At 39.5% G+C, this 21377-nt stretch overlaps 1 protein-coding gene across 1 annotated transcript in view; it reads left to right on the top strand.

Moving 5' to 3' along the window:
• LOC108673457 (mucin-5AC) overlaps positions 1–20716 on the top strand; it is a 32514-nt gene extending 11798 nt beyond the window's left edge. The window contains exons 2-5 of the mRNA XM_018161297.2: positions 7364–8064; positions 15852–16184; positions 16397–16654; positions 16847–20716. Of these exons, the coding sequence (XP_018016786.1) occupies positions 7372–8064; positions 15852–16184; positions 16397–16654; positions 16847–18775 (3213 nt within the window). The 5' untranslated portion in view covers positions 7364–7371 and the 3' untranslated portion in view covers positions 18776–20716. The remainder of the gene's footprint in view (positions 1–7363; positions 8065–15851; positions 16185–16396; positions 16655–16846) is intronic.
• The last annotated feature ends 661 nt before the right edge of the window (positions 20717–21377 follow it).

The following is a 21377-nucleotide window of genomic DNA, read 5'->3' as shown; positions in this document are numbered from 1 at the left end:
CGGGGCAAAAAACGCATCCGCTGCCTCGTAGACAGCGTTGCAAACTGCCGCGTGAGAGCTCCAGTTCTGGTGAAAGCAGTTATTTGCCTAATCAAAAAGTGAAAGTGTGTGGCATCGTTCACTTAATGCCCTATCTTACTTTTAATGAATCGCCAAAATACGCCGATAAAATTTAATCTACCCAATAAAAATAATGAATTTTAATTAAATGCATATAATGCATATTACAATTTCAAACTTGCATTTCATTACATAAAACAGAATTTTTATTATCAATTCACACTTTCATTTATTTTTATTTAATTCTTTGATAAAACGTTAAATACTTCATTTAAATATATATGTTTAATACAAGCAAATATGTGTTTCATGCCAAATTCAGTGTTCATAACCATGCAGCCTATACCTCTGACGGCTTTTCACTGGTCGAGCACCACATCCAATATGAGGGAGAACGGGCCTACCGTATTCCCAATATAGAGTCTTTCCTTGATTACCTGCTGCGTGCAGCGCATTAAGTTTCAATGCCGCTTAGGGAGAGAAATTTTCTGCGCTGGTAAGCAATTAGGCGATCTAAGAATATCATGGCCCCCCTCGCACTACGGTTCATGCATTACAGTTTAATGAGATCCTCTTGCAGAGGAAGCGCTATATTACATTCTAAAGATATATTTTAATAAAATCAATGTATATTTGTTACAAAATTCATTAGTCGTTCTTAAAGTGTTCGTTGCATCTTCAATTAATCTTTCATGTTTAGTTCGTACGATGCTCCAGGAGCTGCGAATTAAGTGCAGAGACGGGCATATGCAAGGGATCGAAAAAATGTAGAAGCCGTTAATTTATTTTCAGAAGGTGTGTGATAATGTTTGATGCAATTAACAGTCTCACACAAAACATACACTGCTGCACACACAAAATGTGGTTGGTTCGTGTGACCATGAAATAAATTTCATCTTCATTCTTAATGAATTTAATTGGTGTATAGAAAATGAGGTTGACTAATTATTGCGATTTTCAAAGTTCTCGTACGCCGAAGAGAAGTATTTGAGAGATAAGACTGAAAGTAGGTAAAATCGAATTTAATTGTGTAGAAATTACATTATCCCTTCACACAGTTACAGTTTTACAGTTTGCCTTTGTACACTTCAATAAATTCAGAAATTATTTGGTTTAAAGGAAAATTCAGTCGATAAATTTTAGTTTAGTAGATTATATCTAAACACATGCCAACTAACACCTTTCTGGCTGATCGCTTTTACTTTTTAATGGTATAATTCGTGTTTTGCTGATGTTTTTTGACAAATAGTGCATTAAATAATAATTACCAGGGAAATTTAGAAATTCAATTATTTCTGTCAAATTACGTCCCTTTTCTCAACAAATTGTTGATAGCATGCAAAATGAACGTCTAACAAAAATTGTATGCTATGTCTTCCCCAGCCAGAAGAAAAGTACCTAACTATAAATGGAGCACTTCTGAATAGCTTCAATCCGTGGACAAAACAACACTAAATATAATGTAGAATGTCAGAAAGAGAATAAATTGACAAAACCAAAATAATATGGAGGCTGTCAGCACCTTTAACGGACTTAATATTAGTGTATGACGAAATAATTTACTTTCGAAACTACTTTCTCGAACTGACATTTGGTCTAACAAGTTTGAAATGTGATTGAACGTATAATTTTTGCTCTACGCACCCAGTGGAAATGCAGCTTAAGAACGTCGTATAGGAAGTTAAATCGAGAATCAAGAGGCGAGTAATAGGATCATTTTAGCGACGTTTATAAAGGTCTTCCAGAAATAAAACTAGAGGAAAAATGATTGCTGTTTCTTGGTTATCGTAACTGTCAAAAGTCACAATCGTATAGCTTGCAATGATCGGATCATCTGGAAGGTCGTTTCTAGTTAACAAGGACCTTAATTGCCGAATATAAAAAAGTCGTTTTGCTCCAGTTGTTATATATCATTTCTACATCTTACCATAACTAAATGAGATTGCACATCACGCGCCTGCAGTGAATGGAATATTCGAGTAACACAATTTCTTCGAGCTGTTGAGTAGTCGTGAATAGAAAGTAATTCTTCGAATATTCTTGATTTAATTCAAGCAAAAGAGAGGCATGGTTGTAATCTCAAATTCGAGCGGCTATTAGAAAGGCTAAAATATGCTCCATAAAACAATGTATAAAGAAAGTGTCGCTCAGTTCTTCAGCATAAAATTGCGGAAATGGGGCTCCAAATGTCCCTTACCCCTGGCGTTGCAGATAGGTTAACTTTTACGAATCGTACACATATATGCCTCATTAAACGTTGCACAAATAGCGATTCCGATGTTTCTTTGAAGCTTTGCGTTCAAAATACCAACCAACAAGAGCGACAAATTCTCGTTATAGCATTTGATCGGTTGACGCTTTCTTCGACTTTACAACCGAACGACCTTTCCGAGAATATGAATGGCAAAGCTAAACTTTCTTAAAATATGTCTTCAAGTCAAAGAGAGAGCACTTTTGATTACCCTTAGTCGTCGCTTTGTGAATTACCCCAAATTAAGAGTGTTCTTATCCAAAGGACGAGCGACACAGTCGATCCGAGGTTCCCTACCTCAGATAGCGAGGTCGGCTGGGATCACGAGTGAAACACGACACCGTTTCCGGCTACCGTTTATAAGAAACACTTAGAAGCGACTTGATGACATGATTGCTTCCACCATACACGGCTTTACGGATCACGGCAGCAGGATAATGAAGAGTAGTGACATCCACCACGATGATCCACGTTTTTCAGAGATTATCAATTAGCGATACATTGGAAGTCGTTATTTTTCAGTAACTATGATTTTGCAAAATGTGCAAAATTCACGAACAATTTTGCCATCAAACTCTTATAATGACTTTTAAAATCATCAGCAAACCGGATCGAAGATTATACTCCGTATACTTCATTCCACGGGCGCACGGGGCCTTCGCAACTTCGGCAAGCCCAGTGCAAGGATTATTGTGCTTTTAATTCAAACAGATATCCACGTATCTTTCTCAGTGGTATTTTTAAGGTTATATTGAATAGAATGTCGATGCCGTTCATTCATTCTCGACCCCATACGCGGCGTGGAGTTCTTGCGCCAGTTCAGTTCATAGTTCAATCGGCAGCGCGCAGGAAAAGGATCGGGTGTTTTCTAGAAAGCTATTGCTGATTGAGGTTACATTTTATGGAGGCACCCATGCACTTTCTTTACCTTATATTCCCGTTATTAAAAAGGATATGCATTTCCTGACTGCGACCTCTGCATCAAACCGACACGCGACACATTATAAACAATTAAGATTTAATAGAGGAGCATTTTTAGCGCATTTTCTCATTTATGGAAAAAATGCGCTATTGTGCTCGCCATGTCCGTCTGTCTGTCCGTCCGTCCGTGACCTCAAGTTTTCGTCGACGAGAAAATGCGCTCTCTGTCACTCACTGCAGTGAGTACTGAGTTATATTTTTTTATAGATTATGTTGCTTCACGCAATGCGTCAATTTAACATCATACCAACCGTCTTGTATTCTAATCATGTGAAAAACATTTTAAAATGTATAGACTCAAAGCCCTGTAATGAATAATGTATTGAGGATGAGTATGACATCATAATTTGGTAGTGCGGGGCGTTGTCACAAGTTAAGAGTTTGCGCGGTATCCGTGCGTCTGAACGCTCGTGCCACAGCTGTGTGCGACTGGCAGCAGTGATGGATGCCTACAATGGATTTGCGAGCCGAACTTGTTAGTAATGATTGATTCTAATGAGAACTTGAATACTTGATTCAGACTTGTGAGAGGTTGAGTTTCAGCTGAACAAGTCATCTGCATAGTAATTTTTATACGAACAAAGTCATGGAGTCAGGTTGCTTCCCCTAAATTCGTTCACTTCTTTTTGCATTCAATGTTTGAGAATGTACTACTTGTACATCTACGCATGTGTATACGCAACACACTAGCGCAGGCTAGATTTAATTCAAGAAACACACACAAAGCTACCCATAAGCACTGCAAAGCTCAAAAAGGTTAGGACGTATAAAAAAAACTATTACAAACCGCTTACATACTTAAGATAAACTGTTACAGACATACAATAAACTGTCACGAAACTGTCACGACATATATGATGCATGCAGTCACTTCAAGTGGTAGTATGTAGTTTACTCAACACAAGCGATGATTCCTGCAATGTACATCACTTTTCCTACAATGTACTTCACTATTCCTACAATGTACATCACAATTCCTACATTGTACATCACTGTTTTTACAATGTACTTCACTATTCCAACAATGTACTTCACTATTTCAAACACTATTTGAAACGCACGACCTTCACCAGGAATTAGACCAGTTGCAAGGCACGGAGAATCTCCGTTAGAAAATGTCTAAAAATGCCGTACAGGAAATAAAGCCGCGGGCGCGCTCGAGAAAGTGCAAATGCAGTCGCTCGTCTGCCTATGACGCATGCAAAGCGATATTTTTTGTTAGCAACGAACCCTGACCACTCAAAAATCGCCGAGCCAAAGCAGCTGTTTTATAAGTTGACTTTAAAATTTAATGGGCAACTTTTTACCGAATTTAGACATTAGGTTATAATTATAAGGCTAGTGAAACAAAATACTGAATGAAAAAATTTGCCGAAACCTGATTATCAGTTAAAAAAACTGCATTATATAAGTGAGAATATCTGAAGCATATACCGGATTCTCGAATGAGGGAGTATGAAAACAAGCGATTTTGCTTTGAGCAAAATCGCTTGTTTTCAGCCAATGTCTCTATAGTTCGTTCGAAGTTCAGGATGCATTCGTCTAAAAACGGCAAAAATCCTTTAAAATGCATGTTGCCCAGATACCCGAAGACTGAATCAAAACTTGCTGCACCTTGGAACCATTCTTCTGTGTTTCGCTGAACACGACAGGTTGGGGGCAATATACATTCGACGATATGGAAGAGTTTCCCCTATATGCTCATTAGAAATTCCGGCTTTGCAGGTGGTCTTCATGTACAGTTCCACTTCTGACAATACTAATTAATTTACTAAAGGAAGGCTTAAAACAGTTCGTACTGTTCACGAGGTGGCCAAGTTACTCATGCCACGCGCCCTCGTGGAGTCCCTCATTCACAGTCCACCAGCCACAATCTAGCACAATCTCGAGCGTTCATGCAATTTAGGGGCGTGTTGCGATGCTGTTCATAAACCATGCAAGATCATTTGCTAGCGCAGAAGAAAAGTGGAGTTTCATTATTATTCTGTTTATTCGGTGTTCTCGTTCACTAGGTAGTATTAGAGAGTAACGGGTTTCTTGTATTTTTACAACACTTCTCTTTAACTTCACTTCTTGTTTGTCTGTCTGTCTGTCTGTCTGTCTGTCTGTCTGTCTTCCAATTGATCTGAAATTTTGCACAATTGCATAAAGTCAGAGACAATGCATGAATCAATTGACAGAATAAATAATTTTTAAAATTTACAAAATTTTGATATCTTAAAAAAATTTGAAGAAAAATTTTTTTTTTCAATATTTGAAAATGAAATTAGAAATTCATTGTACATGTGTAACATCCAAGATACTGGATTGTTCAGAAGTGTTGTCTTTAAAAAGCAATTTTTAAACGCATATTATTTCTTTTCACATTTACTCCTTTGATGTAAATAAAATCAAATATATAAGGCGTTGAATTAGTGGGGACTTATTGAGGGAAATTTGCTTTAAAGCTTGACAAGGAAACATTGGACATAACTGATTGTTCGATGCAAATGCAGATATTATTCACTTTGAAAAGTAACCTTTAGTGCACAGGAATGCAAGTGAAGGCAGATATTCAAAGGCAAACCATCTGTTCATGAATTCAGAAAAAAAGAGATAATGTATTTGAATTATTATTAGAGAAAGTTGAACACATTTTGTGGTTGTGCCATTGTTAACTCACTGAGTGTGCGCTAATCACTAGATTGAGCAAATGTTCAAACCTCTATTCAAATAGATGAATATCATGAACTAAATGCCACATTTGTACCTAGTCATTAATTCATAATACAATATTTTGGTTTCACTAAATTAGGAATCATAACATACATCTACATTTTCCCCCTTACAAATAAAGATTTAAATTTAAAAGTATATTTTCCAGTAGCATGGAATTCAAGTTCATTTTGAAAGTAAAAGGAGCTGAAGCCTGTACTCTTTTCGGGCAACCCAAATGGTTTTCTGGACTGCGTTGCAGTCTGCAATCTTGTGGTACCTCGCCCTAGGGAGACCTATATACACTCTTGCAATATGCGCCAGCGTGCCTCACTCCAATTGTTTTGGGTATGGCATGGCGAGAAATGCCAATTTTCATCTCACTGAAAGACTAGGTATATATTGACAGCGCAGGTGTCAGTCTTGCGAAAGAGGTTTACCTGCCAACCTGTAAAGTGTATCGTGGAAAGCAGGTCAGAACTATGGCTTTGATTTTATCGATACAAGCGAGATAAGCTGCCACGCTGTGCAGGAATTATGATCCGGTATTTGCATGGGAACTTGTTTCGAAGGGAAATTGCTAGAAGGTTTTTAACGGTTCACTTGAATGCGGGGTTGGTATTATGAATGATGTATTGCTGCAAGAAATTTGACTACAAATAAATGATCCATAATAGGAACTTAATCTTACAATAATTATACGGAGAAGAAATCTAAATAAAGTTTACCGTCCAATAGTTGGTATCAGTGATCCGATCTCTGTGCTGTTCACAAACAAAGGTACCTGCATTCAGAACTCGACTGCATATTATGATTTTCTAAAGCTATGCCCTCTTTGGTGAATGTATTCCACTTTCCACGCACGTACGTATAGAATAAGCGTAAAGATAAAGGAGATTGTAGAAAATGTGATTGGGGATGAAAATTAGATTTAGAGTAAATTGGAGTAAAAATAAGCAAGCTTTCATAACTAGAGAGATATGTTGTTAAATTATTTATTTTAAACGAGGCATGGAGTTTGAAGCGCATTTGTATTGGGGTGGGTATGTATGTGTATGTCAACTGGTGGGTATGTATGTGTATGTGTTTAGTCAACTTGATGATAATGAGCAAATATTTTTTAGGCATTAAATGCTCATTTCTTAACAATATGGTATTTTCTTTTATGATATCGTAAAAATTGACACATTTTCGTCCGATTGGCAATATTTCATAGCTAAGAACTTCTCCGCATGACTTCAAATGCCTCACAGTCAATCTTCAAATCTTCAAATGCCTCACAGAAAATCAAATTAAATTATGTACATTTTAAACATTACTGCTGAGCTGTATAATTGCAATTTGAAGCTTGTCTGAAAAGTTGCCTTCTATTTCCAGGCCGCACTATGCTGAAGCACGTGTCCCATCGCTCGTCCACGTCCATCGCCGGGACTCAAAGTCCCAGCCGTCGAGCCTCCGTCCCAGTACGGCCTCTCTGTCGGCAGCCGTCCGAAGGTCCCCTCAGCAATGCGTCCACTCCCACCTCCGGCCGCCGCGCCACTCACTCCCCCGACACGATATCCTCGTGCGTGTCGACGCCTGGCATCCACAGGCGGGTGTCGCAGTCCCCCGAGGCTTGCAGGTACACGGTGTCCCCTGACTGCTCCCGACGCCCCGAACCAAAATTGATTCATGGTCGCTACCAAAACGAACCGCCACCAAAACTCGGGCGCAGCATGAGCACTCCAGCAGGATGTAGATACCCTCCACCAGGAGTGTCGTCGCCAGCACAAGCATCCACGCCCGATAGCCCCCATCTTATAATAAACGATAAACGCATTGCAAGCGACGAGAATGTCGCCCTTGGCATCAGAAAGCCAAGTTTCGATGCTAGGAATGACCTGCCCGACGCGCCGCGAAGTTCAACTTTACCAAGACGACCTATGCCCCTGACGGGCGTTTACACGCCCCCCTTGACGGCCGCCATGAGCTACACGTCCTTGCCTCCTGGAGGAAGAACTTCCTTGTCAGGACGATCTTCATCGACTTCTTCTTTGTCGGACACCATCGTCGGAATCCCCGGATGTAGCGGCAGTAAAGTGAGTAATTACAAGTACAAAGGGAGAGAAGTGATAAAGGAAAGATTTTGAGTGGATGAAATCTTAGCCTAGAAAAAATCTGATTATAAATGAAATCTGAATTATTTATAATTTTTTTAAATCTCTTTAGCTATTCCACAGCAAGGTATGTAAAAATTTAAAACGATTAGTAAAAAAAACAGTAACGACAGCTACCAACAAGCATATTTTAAAAGTGTTTTCCATATTAATGTGTGTGAAAGTGCAGGAACAATCAAACAATAACATTACCAAACAACAAATATTAACACGACTTTGGGTCGCACCGACTCGTGAGATTTGCGGCTGTGTTCAATCACCCTTGAGCTCAAACATTAGTGAATCAGCGCCGCAAGGAAAGAGCCCCCTGCAGCTAACCTAATCCTTTCCCTGACATTTTGCCGACCTTGGTTTGATGGCAGCCCGAATGTTCTACGGGCCACATTAGCGCTATGTGTGGTAGTCCTGTAATGATAACCCTGTTAGCTGCACTCATCAAGCTCGCTCGTGAACCGTGAGACTAAAGGATTGGAGGGTGAGAGCGAGACGGCGTCCGGCCGCGCCATTCTATTTGCATTTAACAGCAAGAACACAAAACGCGCACACACGACGCATGGAGAGCGTCTGCAACCAGGTTGCCGTGCGACGTAGGGTTTTGAAAATTTGCAAAATCGAAAGAAATTAATTGACTTGAAATCTACCACGGTAAGATGAAATTTTTTGCATGAAGCAAACATGTCCTCTACAGATTGAAGGAGGAACTTTTCTATAATGTTGAAGTCAAACCAATCAGTGTTGCTTAGTGTGTGCAAAGTGAACAGAAGGCACATCCGCACTGCTCGTCGCAGTTTCTCATGAGATGCGTCTTGCTGTCTTATGAGAAAATATGATAACCAATACTTTAAATGTTTTGAAATTTGTATTAATAAGCAGCCGTAGCAAGAAAAATAGTTACATGTATCACGTTTGTTTGCATACTACAAAGCTGCGAAACAATAATGTCCTTGTCATGCTAGGTAAGCTATATTTCATTTTGTCTTGCTGTCTTATGAGAAAATATGATAACTAATACTTTAAATGTTTTGAAATTTGTATTAATAAGCAGCCGTAGCCAGATATATAGTTACATGTATCACGTTTGTGTTCATACTACAAAGCTGAGGAACAATAACGTCCTTGTCATGCTAGGTAAATTATATTCCATTTAATCGTGAAAAAATAACTTTTTCAAACAACACCGAGTGTGACCGACGATTTGGGTCATGCGTTGCCCTCAAACTCTTCTTTAGCTCGCACAGCCATCGACGCGGTGTTGGCGGTTGTGTCCGTTGCGCGGCGACACGCAACGGGCGTTCACGGCGCGGAGGTTAGGTGGCAGCGCCAGGATAATCCCTCTATTGAGAAGTCGGCAGCGAGGGCTTTGCTTGAGCGTTATTTATTGGGAACTCTCGCGCGGTTTCTAAATGTCAATCAATTTATAAGTAGTGTTGTGATAAAATCAGAGGTTATTAAAAGTTTTTGAAATCATATAGGTATAATTGATTGCGTTCGCTGCAGTAACGCAAGTTGAACTGGAATCTGCCAGCGAGGTGTTGCAGTGTAAAGAAACGTTCTAATTGTTGGATAAATAGCAACTTCTTTAGGTTATTCTCATTAATGCAGCACAAGCTTTAATGAATTCCGGTTAAAACCGAATGAAGAAATGTCCCAAAACAAAACAAAGACAGATGTTATATATTCTTATGACAGGAATAATACTTAAAAAACAACAATTACTCCCGAAATGGCTCCTGTTCTTTTTTTGCTTCATATTCGAAGTTTACTACTAGTAATTTTTCGTAGTAATAGTTGAATGTGGCATGTCTACGATATGAATGCGCATCTCGTCTCGCGTAACCGGTTGTTCAGTTCACCTAGTGCGACTCTTAACCTGTCCTCTAACAATATATATTCTCCAGTTCTTTAGTTCTCTTTGTCCTGCTCACATCACTCGTTATCATCTCCATGCTTCGGGTGTCTGCTTGCCTTGCTGACTCTCACTCATATCGGGGCAGGTATTGCTTAGTGATAAAATATGTACCGCCAAAAAAGTGGATAATAAACAGATAGGTACGATTTAAAAAACCTAATTAAGGAGCCATGAAACGCGAAAAAAATAATACGCCAACATAAACGTAGTTAATAAACGGAACAAGCAACGACATTCGATTAACAATAAAAACTTTCAATTAATAAGCACAAAAACACTAAATATTTCGTTTGATCATATATGTTGCGTATTTCAAACACCGTCCATAAAGTCCTGAAGGCGTAAGTGTTTCGACCGGCCACGCCTCTGATCACTCGCTTCATCTTGATTCGATCGCAATCGGGCTCCTCAATTGCAGTGCCATCGAGACTAAATTCTTGACGCTTGACCATGACGTATACATATGACAACCGAACTTTCTAGCGGGCCCTTAGTAACAATGATGCGCCTACTTATGGGGCCACGCCTCACTCTGGTCACACGCCAAAAAACCATAGTACGCTCGCTTCAAAAGTAACTGAAGGCGGATAAAGTCCCTCGAACTTGAACAATATTAAAGGGTTTCACGCCGCAATCGATTACTATGATCGTTGTCCCGACACTCGAGCAATCTATCAAGCAAGGCTTCAAGCCAATAAATCTGCTGGCACCGCGTGCGGTGTTTGTGCCTTATCATGCGCACCATCGCATTCTTGCGGGTGTTAGCTTTACAAAGGATAGGCCGAGGCAAATTTTTGTGAAGGCGCGTGAACTAGCAACGCGTTCATCGCGTGGGAACATTCATGGTTTTCTCGAGCTATGAGTGAGAGCTAACAAATCTATTTTATTTTGACGTTTCATGTCGCAAGCGCAACAACCATTCATCGATCATCTTGCATGACTGGCGCCAAATAATCGCGACAGATCATTCTTAGATTACTGAATATCTTAATTAAAGTTGTGGCATACCGTGAAATTTGGGTCTGTTGCGAGATCGTTTTTTTTACGTTTTTCACTCAAAACTTTGTAGAAAGTTAATAGCTCGATCTAAGCTTGTTATGCACAAGCAAGAAAATATTTTCGCGCAGCGATTGGCTAGTGCGCTTCAATAAACATATTTTACATCGACAGACAATTTGGTAACGCAAATAATCACAGCTTTACTTTAGTTGTAATTTAAGCCGGTCATAAAAACTGTGCATGAAAAAGTTAAGAAAAACTTATTGCGTGTCGATGAAACGTTCTTGCATATATCTTCTAATTATTGGTATTTCAGGCACATATTATCATGCCCTCAGAACATTCCAGGCACATATTGTCATGCCCTCAGTAGTGAGCATAAATTCATCAACAACTCTGAGCGCACTTGAGGTTATGCAAGAGACTTCCTCTCGCTCCGTGCCTTGCACTCGCATCTTTTTAGCACATTTTATCATGTATTGAAAAAAGGCGCTATTGTGCTCGTCATGTCCGGCCGTCTGTCTGTCTGTCTGTCCGTCCGTCCGTGACCACGTTTTCGTCGACGAGAAAATGCGCTCTCTGTCACTCACTACAGTGAGTACTAATTAAGTTATATTTTTTAAGTGAGATCCTCCGAGCAGGTGGGACGGCCGGAACTGTGTGCGCATGGGAACAAGGCGCGGTATCCTCAGACATATCTCTCAAACTTTGATTTGATCCTAATATAAAGTATCTTGACTGAAATTGGTAATAAGAGGTTCAGATAACCCACATGTTCGAATAAAAAGCACAATTTTATAATAATCATCGTTTTTAAACAATTATCCCGCTCAACTAACCACAAAGTTCAAACAACGCGTTCATGCAATCAACATGTTCACCAATGTGTTCTATTCATTGTTATGTTCGAACTGCCGCCACGTTCAAACAATTGTCATGTTAAAGCTAAAACAATTTTCAAACAATCGCCATGTTCGAGCACAAAAAAAAATTTCACAAAAAAATTTTCTCACAATCACAAAGTTCAAAACACCATTTTTAATCTATTTACTCATTCAACTATAAACCATGTTTAAAAAATCCTAATGTGCAAACAATTATCAAGTTAAAAAAAGCACAATTTTCAAACAATAAATTTGTTCAAATAAACATGTTAAATAAATCACCATGTTCAAACTATTAACTTGTTCAAGCGATCGCCTCGCTCAGAATCACGCAGCGCTGCGCGAGTATAGGAGCAGCTGAATAACAGCCGCTGACAATGAAGTGTCGCTTTGAGTTTTTTTTTTTTTTGTGATAGAGATGAAAAGAACTGCTCACAATTTATTGAAGGGCCTTGATCAGGTTAATGTAACAATGATAACAGGAACAATTGTGGGAAATAGATAAGCAAAACTTTCGAGGTCACAACTGAAATCATTTCCGGGGTTGCTAAAATTGAACTCCAATGAACAATCAGAAATTCTATTGGAATCCAGTTCCATTCAACGATTTGCAATTAGGCAAGCTTAATACCATCATCAACGAGAGAACCTCCCAACAAAAGGTTTTTTTAAAAAACGGATTGAAGTCAACGAGCAACTCTTCGTAACGAACGTCAAATATGTAGAACTCTTTCTCGCTCACTTCAATCCGTCTCTAACGTAAAATGATAACATTTTTGTATAACATAGAATAAAACTAATCGATTTAATTTTTAAACGATCATTTGTCGGAGCACGATCGGTACCTCAATTTTAAAGTTGCAGCACAGAATATAAATAATTGCAAAGTTGTACAGTACATCTGTACTGTTGAACAGTACAGTTGATACAGTTAAAAAAGTTAAATATTAACAACCTCTGAACTAAAACAAGTTGTTTACAATAAAAAAACACCGAAATTTCATCTTGAATGGAGTAGTAATAATAAATTGGAGTCATACAATGTAGTAAACCACAAATGATATTACAAAGGTTGCACTCGATAGCGACCAGCACGTTTTCGTTGATGCTTCCTTACGGCAGTGGTAATGAATCGTAAAATATACAATCAATGCGATTTTATAATTTAATTTTAACGAGGGCAACAATTCGTGGCACGTTCGTGGTGTATAAAGCACGCAGTAAGTTCAGTGATTTTTAAAATAAGTATTCGATAGGGCAGTGTTTATAACCCTATTGTTGCACGGGCGCCAAAGGTTATCAGATGTTCTATATCCCCACAAGGTCTCAACATCCTGTCAGTGTCGGGGCGGTTGATTTTACCTCTCGCTCTGAGAATATGTTAGCGGGCTGAAGGGTACGGTTACTCCTATGATAACTGGCGTGCATGCCGCATGGGATCAGCGGTCTCAATAGTGATATATGGGGCTTCAGTAACGGGACGAAGAGCACTTATTCTGTGTAGAGGATACAATCGGTCATATTATGAAAAGTAAAAGATTGGGTAATGAATTCAATCAAGTTTTTTTGGAGGGGAGGGGGGTTCGAGTTAAGATCAAAATATAATAGGAATAGTTTACTGCCTTATTGCGAATAGCCTTAATATTCCGCGTCCCATAAATATTAATGTCATATACTCATATCATAACCTTAATTACTTGCCTGCCTGATTCCTCAAGTTATTCACGGTAGATATACATTTATGCTAGGGTTTTATTGGAGGGATTAAAGCACATGTTCAACACATCAATCATCGATACAGACTGTAGAATGACCTGCACTACTCAAGATGCCTTCGACTTCAATTACTATAAAACGGCCTTGAATTCATTTCCATCTAAATGAAAGAAACAATGCTCTGTCGCGTGACTATTGAATTTCATATTTCATCTATCAGTAATGTCATCAAGCAAGATTCAATGCCATCAGGCTTTGGAGTTTTTTTTTATAAGGGGAGCTCGTCTCTTTCTTCTGTGGCCCGAGTTACTCTGACGCATCATAACGATGGGTCAAATGAAAAACGAAAAATTTCTTATTTTGCGTAATAAATTAGTGACATCGATTAATTGACATAGACGGATATGTGTTTTCAATAATTTAATTGAGAACAACGAGCATTTAATATCGCCACAACTTAATAAGAAGATCAGACAATTTAGTTAATTCGGTCACAAATTTAAGGGAGTACGTTTTGCGGTCCAAACAATTAAGATTGGATATAAAACTTGTGAAGACGTTCATAAGATGCTAATGCTGTTTATTCAGAAAGGTTACGTGATTACGCAACAATAATGTATGCAATTTTCCACGTTAAATGCAACGAACCGCGTAAAGAAATGAAAATTTCTCTTCCGCTTCTGAATGGCTGTAGACACGGCCGTCGCTAGCGCGGCGCGGCTCAACGGATGCCCTAATTTTCTTTCCCAGCCTAATTCCTTCACTACGGCGGAGGGCAACTCAGAACTCCGTCAGCTAGGTTTCCTTTTCCTGGGCACAAACCACTGAGTCCCGAAATGGATCCAACTATAGACGTGCTTGATCCTTTAGAATGATGCAAAACAATACAAGGATGTAAACTGCAATTTTTTGCCAACGGTGTACAGTATATATATTGAGCTCAGTTCCTCATTCAAGTTCTCACGGCTCCCTTGAATAGCCTTTTGATAACTGGCTCGACTACTACATTCTATTTTAATCAAGTGCTTAAATAAATTGATTTGTTCCATTCATTTCAATAAGGTTGTCTCACGGACTTTTTTCTCGGTGTGACCGGAACCCACGGAAAAAGAAAAAACTTTCCGACATCCAGTCGACAACCGCGAATCTTCCGCATCCGGACTAATAGACTTATTCATTGACCGTCGCTCTCCTGCCTTCAACGCAATGAGCGTGAGAAGTCCTCATGCTTCCTTCTCTCATTTAGGCGACCCAATAATCCCCGTAGAAAAAGTTAGCATCAATTAATTAAGTACAGAATGGAACAATACTATGAATGAATGTAGAACAAGGTAGACTGAATTAATTTCGGCTCAACTGCGTGGATGAATGAAAATTCATCGGTCGAAATGAATGGAATTTTAAAATGCGCCTTAAAACTAAAGTCCGCACTAGTGGTGCACATGTTTTTTACGGGGTTTTGCTTATAAGCTCTTCCGAGGTTAATTAATAATTTAAAAATATTTTTCTTACCAGTTCCGTAAATTTCCCGCAAAAAGTGGTCTGATTGCGATATGAGGTAATGATGTCACTGCAATGCGTTACGATGGCTGAGGAATGACACTGCAAGCAATTAACAAGTGACGAGGTAAATTCCGAAATGCGGCTAAAAATATGAAAAAAATGAACCGTTTCATAATTAGTTTACACTCGACAAAAATTTGTAAAATTTAGGACGTTAAAAGTTTTTCAGTGATTTTTCCATCACTGAATAAATGCGTGGTGATAGCAGAAGAAAGTTTCAAGACCAAAAACTACTTCAAGACCTGACCACACGTGTGAACTAAACAAGTAAAAGTAGACATCAAACAAACTTCCCTAGCTGTAGAAATAGGAACTTCGTAGGAAAGGGACTCGTGAAAAATCTAGAATTTGTTTCAAATTCAAGTTAGTTCAACGAAATAGGAATATCAAACACGTTTAGATAATCGTACTCGTAATCGATTTACCTATGTAAATAGGACTCGTATTTACATAATCACGCAAATACATCAACAATTGTCTGTGTGGTAGAGTTTAATCTTTGAAATTAAAGTTAGAATGTTTTCTCTGCATGAGATGAATCGTCATTCTCGATGACATTTCTATGTTCAGCAAGAAGGCTGTAATTTTTAAATAAAATGTCTACCTTACTTATCTATTTTTATTTACTTCACCATCAGACTGCAGTGCGCATTCACCTTCGCCAACTACGTCCTGACATCGAGTACAAAACGATCCGTATGGATACCGAGACGACCTGCCGTCAGCTAATCGAGCACCTGCTGCAGAAATTGCGTCTCAAGCACCGCGACCCGAACCTGTTTGCGGTGGTGCTCGAAGTGGCCGTCAAAGGGCCTGGCGGGGCACCGCCGCTCAAGAAGCGCTTCTTGCTGGAGGACTCAGCGCGTCCCGTGGAGCTGCAGCAATGCCGCCCTCGGGGGGAGGCCAACTTCAGCGTTACCATGAGACGCGGTGGCGTCCTCAGGGTGCGGGACAGCGTTCTTACGCCCGGGGTGAGTTTTATTGTAGAGGCGTGATTCGTTATCTTAATTTGTGCAAATTTTACATTAGTAACACCGAGTTCTAAATAGAAAACATATTAGCTGCATTTATTAAATAGGCAAATTTGGCAAAAAACAGCAAAGCTTTTTGGCTAATAAAAATATTTCCTGCATTCTTTCCGAAAATGAACGTAAAACCTAAAAAAAATCTTTTCCCACTTTAGTCTCACTACAAATCGCTGCTGGTATCATACACGAGCTCTGCAGTGGAGGTTGTGCGGCTGCTTCTGCAGTGTAACAACAGGACGGACGACCCGAGGCTCTTCACCCTGCACGAGAGCTGCTCTGAACCTTACCACGACCGTCCGCTCGACAGCGACGATCGCCCTCTACAAATCCAAGCATCGTGGCCCAAGGAAAAGAGGGACAAGTACTCGTTTGTACTACGCCGCAGTTTAACGCAAGGCCTCATCGAAAAGCGGGTGAGTAAATGAAACGTTTCAGAGAATACTAATTAAAGTTATCAAAATGCTAAAGAAGCTAAATTACTAAGATATAATTCCAAAATATTACTTGTCACTTATAAATACTATCCAGTGGCTCTAGAAATGTTAAATGATTTATTCATAAAGTTTATCGTGTAAAGAATTCATGGATTTCTTTTATCATGACAGCAATTATGGCGAGTAACGTCCATTGAAACCTCAAGCACCGACACAGAATCAGAAATGGATGATCAGCTGGTGATGCCAGCTATCCGATTCCCGTCTTCAATCTTGAGCAACTCGTCTATGCTTCTACCCTCTCCAAAACTAATACAGAAGCCCAGTTTGATGGCGGTGCCCTGCATTTCATCCAACAGGTCTTCTATATCATCGACATCGTCGTCCTCATCATCTTCGTCTAACTGTGGTTCAAGTGGAAGTAGTTGTTACACTCCGCAAAACTTGTCGAGGATATCTTGTGACTCTGGGTTCTCTTCAGTCGCATCGTCACCACAGCCTCAAACCCCTCCGCTGCGCGTTCTCCAGCCTTCAGCGAGTACAGCGCAAACTCCAGTACGAGCCTATGAAGAGAGTGAATCGAAAGCAATTGACTACCTTGGCAACAGCGCAATGCAGCCCAAAAACGATGGCATCGTACATATCGGTCAAAGGAACTTTTCTGCATCCGGAGAGTTAGAGGTTCCAAAGTTAACAGCGACCTCGACGCTGCCCATAAAGAAAGAACCTCCACCTCCTCCTCCGCGGAACTTCATACGAAAACTCGACGGACGATGTGCTGGAGATGTTCAGAATATAACTAAACCAAGCTCAAGTGATGGATTAATACCTCACCCTGAACATGTTTCGATCTCAATTGACAAGAAATACCAAGAATCATTGCAGGATCTAGGAATCAATACTCGGGAGTTTTCACATACCAAGGAAGAATCATCTTTGTCATCAAATTTGAGTGATCGAACACCAAAAAATGAGACGAGTGATGCTTTGTCGCCACTTTTAAATTTTTCATCACCTTCAAAACATTCGGTAGTTATAAACAGGCCATCTTGCCTGAGTTCTTCCCGTTCTACGCCCATTATCAGAGAAGTTATTTATAAGCACATTAGTTCACCGTCAGCCTCGTCTCAATACAACCCATCTAGTGCGTCATCGCCAGCGTCGCAGGTGTCGTACGCGTCGTTGACTTCGAACTTGACGACGCCTTCGCCCACCGCATCGTCGACCGAGCGGCAGCGGTCAATGTCTTCAGCCTCGTCAGCATTTACCTCAGAAAGCGAAGGAAAATCAGGGACAAGCGAATCTTCGCCGCAGCCTCAGAAAGCCCTGAATACATTTGAATTGGGCCCTGAGCATTACCATAAATCTCATAATGATGTCCTTCGAGACTCAAATGTGAAAATTCAGTCTTCGACTCCGCCGGCTGTTCCTCCTCGCCATCACGTCAATACTAAACTTGTATCTACGAATTCGGGGTCTATGTCAAAGCAAGAAGTATTTGCAGGCGTTTTGAAATCGAATGAACATGCATGTCAAAAATTGCCGTTTGTAAAATCTCTTGATAGCGAAAATACGACTTTAGAAGCGCTTACTCAGGTACAAAAGTCTTCTGGGCGTGACAAGAATTCGTCTTCGTCGGTTCAACCTCGTCCAACGCCCTCCCCTCCGCCTCTGCCGACAACTTCTCCGCCACCGTTGACACCGAAGGAATCACGTAACTTCCATTTTCTATCGATCACAGATGCTAAGGCTAACTCCCGACGTAGCAGCTTTCCTTCAACATTAGATTCGCAAAAGGAGGGACCTACAGCGAGTCAGTCACATCCCTCGAGCAATCCAGAACTTACATGGAAAGTTGAATGTACTGAAAATCAGAATTTAATCGCAGATTCTTTCAGAAACTTATTGAACAAGAATGAGGCTCCTACGATACCCGACGAATCGAGCAAACAAATAAATAAAATGGCCAGCTTTGGAGGGCCGTGTTCTAGCTCGCCTTCTCTTTATACGTCACCACATGCAATTCAAGCTCAAAAAGAATTGCAACAAGCCATTGATTCTCTAAAGTATCTTACTACGCATGACCTCATTTACATATAAGAAATATTTCGTCTTACATACAGCAAGGCTGCGTCATTGATAAGCCTGCGTTGCACCTTATCTTGCCAGCCAACAATAATTGATAAGAAGTATCGGAACAAATTCTAAGATATTTATTACCGCGGCCATCCATCGAATACTAAAGACGAGACATTAAATATTTTAAAGCGAATTGATTAAAGAACTCACGATTAATAAAGACTCAAATTCTAATTTTATTCATTTGATACGAGCTATAGTTCAGAGAGGAAAGCGACGTGTGAAGCATCATCGTGCCTTACAAATCTGGTGAATTTATTCCTTTAACTAATTTTAAATCCATCGACAAATTAATTCTCACATAGTGACTGCAATATGTGGCAATAGCGAAGGCTGATAAACGCGTAGAAGTAATTCCTTCGATACTGAAATTAACCAATACGTTTACTCGTTTTATATGATTGAATTTATCTAATCATTAAATAAAGTACGATTTATTATTAAGAAGTTCAACTGACATGACGTTTTTTTACGTAACGAATTCAGACAAATGAACGATTTTCCGTGAATTCTAAATTGAATCCAGGTACTTACAAAGATCAAGTAGCATGTCGTATCACTGGTATACGACAAGGCGAGCACCCGAATATAAATGGTAAAATACATACCTTTAAAGCAACAATTTTTGCGATGCAACAAAGCTGAAGGAGAGTGATGCACTGTCTGCTTGTTAGTCGTACTATGCGTTGATGAATGAATTCATTGTTTTTCCTTGTAGGCTGAGAACTACTCCTACTACGCCGATCAATATGTAATTTGAAAGCCTTTTAATGTTCCCCCTAAATATCTAATTTGTGCATCCCTTCCGACTTCGAACTTCTTCGCTAACTTTCGGGTAATGAAGTGATTGATATTCAAGGTTTTATTCCTAATGCGGTAACTGAACTTGTAAAGCATCTATTGAGATATAATACAGCTATGTAGCTAGCATCATCTTTGCATGCTAAGAATTGTGTTAAAGTGTCTGTTACAATCAGATACTAAGAAAACTTAAAATTTGATTAATATTTACGTGATAAATTTTTGTAGTCTTAAGTTGTGTGACTTTGTTGATTGTGAGCTCCGATGTTAAAAGGATCTAAAACCGTTGACTCCAAGCCTTTGCTGTCCGTTGGGTCTGAGTGAAGTAATGAAGTACTACAGAGCACGCGATGATAGCGTAGCTTGCTGTCACGAGTCTAGCTCTTGGTAATGACTGATAAAGAATAGCACAATACTTCAGTGAAGTTATGACCATCTCGTCTGTAGCGCCGCCGAATAGCTGATGTGAGTAACGCTCACGTATACTCTCAGATCCATCAATTGTGCCTCATACTGAGCTATGGTTCGTACCTGATAGCACTCTAATGTAGGGAAAGAAACTGTGAAATTCATCTGTCAGTCTGCAGATAAATATATTTGATTCAGCTTCTTTTTTGAGCCTTGATTTGAAAAAGAAGAAGAATGCATACAAGTAGGTGAATGCATACAAAAATTATTCAAGTTGTTTAAACTTTGTACCGACTTTCCGACAGTTCGAAAATAATTTCTGATCGACTGTTAAAATTGCTTTTGCCCAACTAGCGAAACAAAACAAAATAAAACAGAAATACTCTTACTTGCCATGGAGCGATTTCATGTCTGATTTTTATGATTTTGATTGATGTCGCTCGTTATTAGGATTTTGTTACAGAAAAAAATGTGCTTTACAAAGTGATCAAAGTATCTTCAAATGCCAGCCAGTATAGCATTAACAAGTTTCGTCTCGATACTACAGTCTAATAATGCAGTTATAGGTCGTCAGAATTCTATACATAATAATATATGTGGTTATTTGTTGCCAAAGATGTGTTTTGTCATTAGATGTAGATAGTAGATAATAGAGAGTGTGTACACGGAAATAAATATACGTAACTGAATGATCTTGTTGTTATAGCCTTGTTGTCTTATAGATCACTGAGAATCATTAAGTTAGAAGAAAAAAATTTTCGTTTAAGCGAATCTCTTCCATGCGAGTAAATCGAGTTTTCAATATGTGATGAAATCGCCAACTACTTCAGTATATTACATCGAAGTTCAAAAAAGTCATAGTATCAAAGTTGCAATATTAAATAACGTCAGAATTGTAAAAATTATATTTTATCACAGTGTATGGGAGGCTAAAGCCACAAAAGTTGTGGCATTTACCAAAGTTAGAATTTCAATCCCAGACTACAGGGACTTGGAGCGACCAAAGTTGCAATATTGCATACCGGCAAAGTTGCTAATGTCTGGCCTCATGCAGAGCTGTCTGCTTATCTACGGCTTAAGCCACGAGATATTTAACCTGTTAACCCAGCAGACGTGGCAGCGCTCGGTCGCATACGACGTGTGGCCGTACACATGCCGCATGCACCGAATTTCCACTCCGCTTTAACAATCGCAACAGCACAACGATGAGTTACGGAATTGTATTGCATTTTTCCTGGTTGAACTGAATGCAATAAAAAAAAGTGGTTAGAAAACTCGATCTTCATTTTCAGTATTTTACATTAGTTCATTATCTAAATCACCGGAAAATATTAACGAGGCAGGTTGTCGCATT

This window comes from Hyalella azteca, unplaced genomic scaffold (genome assembly GCF_000764305.2).
Source record: "Hyalella azteca isolate HAZT.00-mixed unplaced genomic scaffold, Hazt_2.0.2 contig10279, whole genome shotgun sequence".
NCBI classification, from domain to species: domain Eukaryota; kingdom Metazoa; phylum Arthropoda; class Malacostraca; order Amphipoda; family Hyalellidae; genus Hyalella; species Hyalella azteca.
Note: the sequence above shows the minus strand (reverse complement) of the source record. Positions and strands in the feature narration are given on the sequence as shown.